The sequence below is a fragment of the Clupea harengus genome, unplaced genomic scaffold (assembly GCF_900700415.2).
Source record: "Clupea harengus unplaced genomic scaffold, Ch_v2.0.2, whole genome shotgun sequence".
NCBI lineage: Eukaryota > Metazoa > Chordata > Actinopteri > Clupeiformes > Clupeidae > Clupea > Clupea harengus.
The window spans coordinates 12,501-20,000 of NW_024880253.1; the positions used below are offsets into that span (position 1 = coordinate 12,501).

General features: G+C 46.4%; 1 protein-coding gene across 1 annotated transcript in view; it reads left to right on the forward strand.

Annotated features, from left to right (window-relative positions):
* LOC122131713 (multiple epidermal growth factor-like domains protein 6) overlaps nucleotides 1-7,500 on the forward strand; it is a gene marked incomplete at its 3' end in the record, with an annotated part of 24,647 nt that overhangs the window by 12,320 nt on the left and 4,827 nt on the right. The window contains exons 10-22 of the mRNA XM_042706361.1: nucleotides 601-732; nucleotides 880-1,008; nucleotides 1,225-1,353; nucleotides 1,880-2,014; nucleotides 2,373-2,507; nucleotides 3,008-3,133; nucleotides 3,395-3,526; nucleotides 4,342-4,470; nucleotides 4,951-5,082; nucleotides 5,464-5,592; nucleotides 5,924-6,052; nucleotides 6,362-6,490; nucleotides 7,412-7,500. The exon at nucleotides 7,412-7,500 is cut by the window's right edge and continues 40 nt beyond it. Of these exons, the coding sequence (XP_042562295.1) occupies nucleotides 601-732; nucleotides 880-1,008; nucleotides 1,225-1,353; nucleotides 1,880-2,014; nucleotides 2,373-2,507; nucleotides 3,008-3,133; nucleotides 3,395-3,526; nucleotides 4,342-4,470; nucleotides 4,951-5,082; nucleotides 5,464-5,592; nucleotides 5,924-6,052; nucleotides 6,362-6,490; nucleotides 7,412-7,500 (1,655 nt within the window). The remainder of the gene's footprint in view (nucleotides 1-600; nucleotides 733-879; nucleotides 1,009-1,224; nucleotides 1,354-1,879; nucleotides 2,015-2,372; nucleotides 2,508-3,007; nucleotides 3,134-3,394; nucleotides 3,527-4,341; nucleotides 4,471-4,950; nucleotides 5,083-5,463; nucleotides 5,593-5,923; nucleotides 6,053-6,361; nucleotides 6,491-7,411) is intronic.

The following is a 7,500-nucleotide window of genomic DNA, read 5'->3' on the forward strand; positions in this document are numbered from 1 at the left end:
AAGAGATTAGCTAACACACTGGAGCTTGGTGCATTAGTGGTGCTTAGACTCGCTGGCTCACACACACTAGATAAAGAGGCCTCAGCTGTGAGATCTTGTAGCTTAAAGGCCAAAGCCAATTACAGCTCTGAGATGAATCATGAAATGGCGGAGGAATTCGAGCTAAAGCTGCTTGGACACGCAGCAGACGCACACACACACACACACACACACACACACACACACACACACACACACACACACACACACACACACACAGACACACACACAGACATGCAGCAGACGCACACAAACTGTGCGGAACAGATTCAGAGCTGGTTAATGATATTGTGGGGTTTTCCACTATCTGGGGGTAGGGATAGGATTATGGTGTGAAGTTCTCATGCATCTCATCCATCTATCTATCTATCTATCTATTTATCTATCTATCTGGCTCATTATTTCCCTGTTGCCTTCCCTTTCTCTCTCTCTCTCTCTCTTTCTCTTTCTTTCTTTCTTTCTCTCTCTCTTTCTTTCTCTCTCTGTCTCTCATACTCTCACACACACTCTCTCTCTCTCTCTCTCTCTCTCTCTCTCTCTCTCTCTCTCTCTCTCTCTCAGTGTGTCTGAATAACACGTTCGGCTGGGACTGCAGTGTGACGTGTGATGACTGCTCTAATGGAGGAGTGTGTAACTCTCACAAGAGTGGCTGCCTCTGCCCCAACGGATGGACGGGCATCCTCTGCAATCAGAGTGAGTTTGGGCTCTGTGTACACCAACACACACACTACATATTAGACCTTTATTTATTGTCTGTGTGTGTGTGTGTGCGTATGCGTGTGTGTGTGTGTGTGTGTGCGCGCATGTGTGTGTGTGTGTGTGTGTGTGTGTATCTTACAGCCTGTGCAGAGGGCATGTTTGGCAAGAACTGCTCCCACAGCTGTGTGTGTAAGAACGGAGCCAGCTGTGACCCGGTGAGCGGGCAGTGCCGGTGCCCGCCTGGTGTCAGCGGGGAGCTGTGTGAGGACGGTAGGTGTGCCATGGCAGTGCCAACATGCCAACACACAGATCATACACCTACTGCATGCTAATAACACACTTATGACATGGTACATAACAGCTAAATGATTTATGGATAGTCACAGAGCTTTGATAATAATTCAGTAATTCAGGGTTTGATAATAAATGTGTTGTTAAATCATGCATGTCTTTGTATGTGTGTGTGTGCGCGTGTGTGTTCCATAGGCTGCCCTAAGGGCCTCTATGGAAAGAGCTGTAATAAGAAGTGTAACTGTGCCAACAACGGGCGGTGCCACCGTACCTACGGAGCGTGTCTGTGTGACCCGGGCCTCTACGGGCGCTTCTGCCACCTGCGTGAGCTTTTCTTTATCATCATTTCATCGTTTCATGTCATTATTTCAACATTTTTATAGCATGATTTTATCACTCTTATTTCATCATTTTTATGATTTTTTTTATATCATGATTGTATCATTTCTATATGATCATCTTTATAGCATCATTTTATATCGTCATTAATCCAGTGGCTCAACTGGTAGTGCAAGGTGCTGACAACACCAAGATCATGTACTGGATACCGTTAATGTATATGTGTGCTGTACTGTAAATTGCTGTGGATGATCGGTCTGTTAAATGAAAAAATCTAACTCATGACCCTAATCATGAGATTACAGATTAGTCTCTCTATCCAACACACCCACTAAGGATATTCTTTTCATTTAGCTCAGCTGTCCCCCAGGCATTTAACTGTATGTCCCCTAATGCCAGTTACAGGTCCTTTGTTGTTGTTTGCCTCTTTCTGTTGTGGGATTAAGTGTCTGCTCTTCCTCATGTGGCTCATTTCTCATCCTCTTCCTCTTCCTCCTCCTCCTCTGTCTAGCCTGTCCTAAGTGGGCGTTTGGTCCGGGCTGTTCGGAGGAGTGTAAGTGTGTTCAGGAGAACACTCTGGAATGCCATCGTCGCCTTGGCACCTGCTCTTGTAAACCTGGTTACCAAGGAGACACCTGCAAGGAAGGTGAGTTAATTCAGAAAACTACCTGTCATCATCCCTCATCTGTCCCTCTTTCGCAATGCAATTACCTTTACCCTTACACTTACGTACACTCAAGGTTACGCCAGCCTTAACTGTAAACACCTTTATACATTGTGTATATACAGTATTTTCTGCAAATGACATTATGCTAAACTGCAATATTGATGCTAATGTCAGTAAGATTAACATGAATCTGCTGTATATCTCAGCATATCTTTGGCATGTTAATGTGAATCTTAACATGCTATATTTGTGTGTGTGTGTGTGTGTGTGTGTGTGTGTGTGTGTGTGTGTGTGTGTGTGTGTGTGTATGTATGTATGTATGTATGTGCCATTGTAGAGTGTGACCCAGGCTTGTATGGAGCTGGCTGCCAGGCCAAGTGTGAGTGCCCGCCTGGCGTGAGCTGTCATCATGTGACCGGCGCGTGCCAGCGGCAGTGCCCTGCCGGGAAGAGGGGTGACGACTGTGATCAGGGTACAGCGCTGTCATACGCATCACACATAGTATCACTGTGATCAGGGTACAGCGCTGTCATACGTATCACACATAGTATCACTGTGATCAGGGTACAGCGCTGTCATACGCATCACACATAGTATCACTGTGATCAGGGTACAGCGCTGTCATACGCATCACACATAGTATCACTGTGATCAGGGTACAGCGCTGTCATACGCGCCACACCTCTCACAAATAGAGTGAACAAAGTTATAGCTCTGAGAGATTATCTGTAGTGCAGAGGTTATATATTCACAATAACTAGAATATATAACACAAAGGTTCACAGCTATTATCTATCGGATAGAATATGTAGTGCAAAGACTTTAGATTCACAGCTAGTATCTATCTGATAGAATATGTAGTGCAAAGACTTTAGCTTCACATTATATATTTATATAGCCGGTATGGATCCAGTCTGACATCCCTGTGATGTGCGTTGTGAAGGCATCTGATCTCCTCTCTCTGTGCTGCAGACTGCCCCGAGGGGAAGCACGGGCTGGGCTGCTCTAAGGCCTGTGACTGCACCGGCTCTCCCTGTGACAAGGTGACGGGCCAGTGCCTCTGTGTGGACGGGACCGTGGGAAGGCGCTGTGAGAAGGGTGAGTTCATGAAAGGGGCTTCGATGAAACCATGCATGTCTGTCTGACTGAAGACGATTTCACAAGCATTCAATTTATTCACGCGTTCAAACTGTAATTCATATTGCTTTAACACTTGCATATGCACACGCACGCATGCACGCACGCACGCACGCACGCACGCACGCACGCACGCACGCACGCACACACGCACACACACACACACACACACCTTGCTCAGTAGTTTTCTATGAGTGTGTGACGTTCCTGTTCTGTGTGTAGTGTGTGAGGATGTCCGCTGGGGCCCGGGCTGTAAGGAGAAGTGTCCCCTGTGTGAGAACAAAGGCGTGTGTGACAGACAGAATGGCACCTGCCTCTGCCCCTCCGGGTACATGGGGAGACTCTGCCAGAACGGTACGGATGTCCTCCGCCGTTACAGTTATGTGTTAGATAGATGCTTTTCACTTCCATAAGATGGTGCCATGGTGATGTGGATGCATTGTATGACCTTTCTTTGGATCAACCCTTTTACAGTTTTCTTTTTTTACAACTGCTTTCACACTAGGTCACTAGGTTACAAGCTAGGTTTCATTTTTCACAACTGCATACTTAAAATGCAAAACACAACATATCTGAAAAATTAAACACTGCATTCAAAACTCAATAATCCCTTTTAAAATCTAACTTTTGTGTCAAATGGCTGTAGACCTTAGTGTTGCACAGTAAACTGAAGTACATTTAGTCAACACACGTAAATGCTAGGGCTAGGCCATGTAGCTTTCAGAGGCTTGTAACCGTAACAGACTTTTTGCAGTAGAGTGCATTTCTACAATAGTATTTCAAAGTGTTCAAAATGGAAACACATCACACACAATATGTTCTAGTAGGATATGTACACTTTATAAACAAACCAAAACAAAATTACCTCCTATTTGGGTCTTGTCACAGCAACTTATCAACATTACAACCAATGTCCTCCTTTGGAACTGGTCTTAGACAGTGAATGTATGTGTCATGTTTTATGAGATTGAAAAACTGAGTGAAAGACTGAGAATTAGCTTATAGTTTTGCAGGTTTTTCCTGTTTGAGTGTCTGACAGAGTTTCAGAAATCGTGTGACTTAAACATTTTGTGTGTGAGAATTTGAATGAGAAAACATTACGAGGCCTGATTATAACATTGTGTGTGTGTGTGTGTGTGTGTGGGGGTATGTCTGTGTTATGTGTGTAGTGTGTCCTGCTGGTCGCTTTGGGCAGGGATGCCAGCAGCGATGTGTGTGTGAGAATAACGGACGATGCCACCCTGTGACTGGACGCTGCCACTGTGCACCTGGATGGACTGGGCACAGCTGCAGGAAAGGTACAACACAGGCCAACACGAACATGGCGCACTAACATAAACATGAAACACGAACATGACACACTAACATAAACATGAAACACTAACACGAACATGGCTCACTGACACGAACATGACACACTAGCATGAGTCTGTATTGCATGCCAGGGATATGTAAACATGACTCTCAGTACTTTACACCTCAGTGGAAATCTCCCACTGGACAGCCAACAATGGAGTAGAGTTGTGATGTTGAATGAGTGTAACTTGCTTAGGACTGCAGGGTCTGCCATAGAGATACATAGATGTATATATGTACTGTATACTCTATGTATAAAAATACATAATACATAGGTGAAAGATTGCTCCAAAATCAGCCGTTAAGGGCATAATGATGGACACCTGAAGAATATTCTGACATTTAAAAAGAGACCCTTTGCAATGATGAGCTTTTGTGGATGTTTATGTGTTTGTGTGTTTGCTGATGTTGTGTGGCTGCAGTGTGTGAGTCTGGCCAGTGGGGGGCAGACTGCGCTGAGTCCTGTGACTGCAGGAATGGGGACGGGAGCTGTGATGCGGTGTCAGGTCTGTGTCACTGTGAGGCTGGCTTCACCGGACCGCGCTGTGACCAGAGTGAGTGCATATACTTTGCTAGCTGTCTGTACAGTGACTTCACTCTTTATCATAGCATGATGATATGCTCTCATTATTGAGTGAATGAATGAATGTATGAATGCATGCATGAATGAATGAATGTTACTGATTATATATATTTGGACAGTGTTTTGCCCTTTTCACAGTTTCATTGCTTATGAGCTTCATAGGAACTTCATGGGAAGTTTGTGGTCAGAAATACCCCATGCTCCCTAAAGTATCTATATATACTAAGCAAAGTGTTTTTCACCATGTTCCCTAAAGTATCTATATATACTAAGCAAGTAAGCTGCCACTGTTGTAAAGTGGACCACTGCACGTTAGAATTCCACTACAGTTCTGTCCTTCTCCGCTACCCAGAATGCCCTGCGGGTTCTTTCGGACCACGCTGTCGCCAGCGGTGTCAGTGTGACAACAGGGCGTCATGTGACCATGTCAGTGGGGCGTGCACCTGCAAAGTGGGCTGGACCGGAACCTACTGTGAGAAAGGTGAGTGTGGTGGTGACGAGCGTCTCCTCTTGCCCAACCCCCTCCTTCTGCCCACCCTCTCATCTTGCCCTGTTTCATCCCACGCCTCACTGTAGTCCAGTGCTAAACTCCCAAACACAGGTTCATATGGAACTCACGCATGGGCATAGACATCTTGGGCATAGACATCTTGGCCATTGATATTCTGCTGGGATTGTTTGGCATAGTGGTCTGCACAGGGCATTCAAAATGCAATATTAACGCTGAACTGTGTGTGTGTGTGTGTGTTTGTGTGTGTGTGTGTGTGTGTTTGTGTGTTTGTGTGTTTGTTTGTGTGTATGACCCTGATCAGCATGCCCTCAGGGCTTCTTTGGTCTGGACTGTCAGCGGAAGTGTGTGTGTCTGAACGGAGGCAGCTGCAACCACACCACTGGAGAATGTGTGTGTCCAGCGGGTTGGCTCAGACCTCAATGCAACCAGAGTGAGTAATCTCCCCCCCGACTCCCTACAAGTAGAACTCCAAGTATTTGGTTAAGGATGTTTCCTGTTTGTAAAAAATGCTTACAATTCTACGTTATTTGGCCAACGTGGCAAACATCCCTTAACGCTTTAGTCAATATTCACAATACAGTCAAATACAGACCACACAATCGAAGCCACACAAACGGGAGATGGTTGTGGCCCAGATCTGGCCCAGATGTGGCCCAGTGTCACCTGTGGTCTGGATCCACACTCCACACAGTCTGTGATGAACTCTAACATCTACCCTCTAAAACCCTGTCATTCCCAGCGTGCCCTGCTGGTTTCTATGGTGATGGCTGTACCCAGAAGTGTCTGTGCCAGAACAATGCCACATGCAATGCTGCGAGCGGGCAATGTGTGTGTGCGGCCGGCTGGAAAGGAGTGCAGTGTTCAGAGGGTAAGTGTGTGTGTGCGTGTGTGTGTGGTGTGTGTGTGTGTGTGTGTGTGTGTGTGTGTGTGTGTGTGTGTGTGTGTGTGTGTGTGTGTGTCTGTGTGTGTGTGTGTGTGTGGTGTGTGTGTGTGTGTGTGTGTGTGTGGTGTGTGTGTGTGTGTGTGTGTGTGAAGCTCAGCACCTCTAGTTTAGTTTGTCACATCTGTCCTTGAGGTTGCCTCTCAAAGGTCCACAGATTTGCTTTACCTGGTAGAGCGCTTCCGACCTAACTGCACACGAGAGATCAATACTTGGGCTGTTCAGCTCCCTCAGCCTGTAAACAGCCACTAGCAGTATGAAACAAGAAGTGGAGACACATGGTTGTGCTTTGGGGTAAAATCACCTCATTGTTCTCCACTCAACTGTGCCCAGTGAAATGAGCTGGACTAATGGGGAAACCTCAAGTCTGAGTCAAACCCAGAGACCTCCAGTGTAAAGAGTCAGATCCATATGAACATGCAATTACTGTGGGCCGCTGTTTACCTGGAGCCCATGAGAGAGAGAGAGGGTGAATAAGAGCTGGCGTGTGTGTGTGTGTGCCTGTGTGTGTCTGTGTGTGTGTGTGTGTGTGTGTGTGTGGGGGGGGGGTGTGTGGGTGTGTATGTGTGTGTGCGTGTGCGTGCATGCGTGCGTGTGTGTTGCTAATGTGTGTGTGTGTTTGCTTGTGGTTCTGGGTTTTTATGTGTATGGTTGACTGTTATGTGAAAATGAAGTTAGTGTTGTGTATGTGTGTGTGTTGGCGGGGGGGGTGGGGGGGGCAGTATACTGTTTGTATGTGGGTTTATGTGGATGAGCTGTGTGTGAGTAGTTACAGTGTTGATGGATTTTGGTGTGTGTGTGTGTGTGTGTGTGTGTGTGTGTGTGTGTGTGTGTGTGTGTGTATTGTAGTGTGTACGGTGGAGTTCTATGGAGTGGACTGCCTGCAGCACTGTCTCTGTCAGAACAGGGGTACCTGTGACCCGAGCAGCGGCCGATGC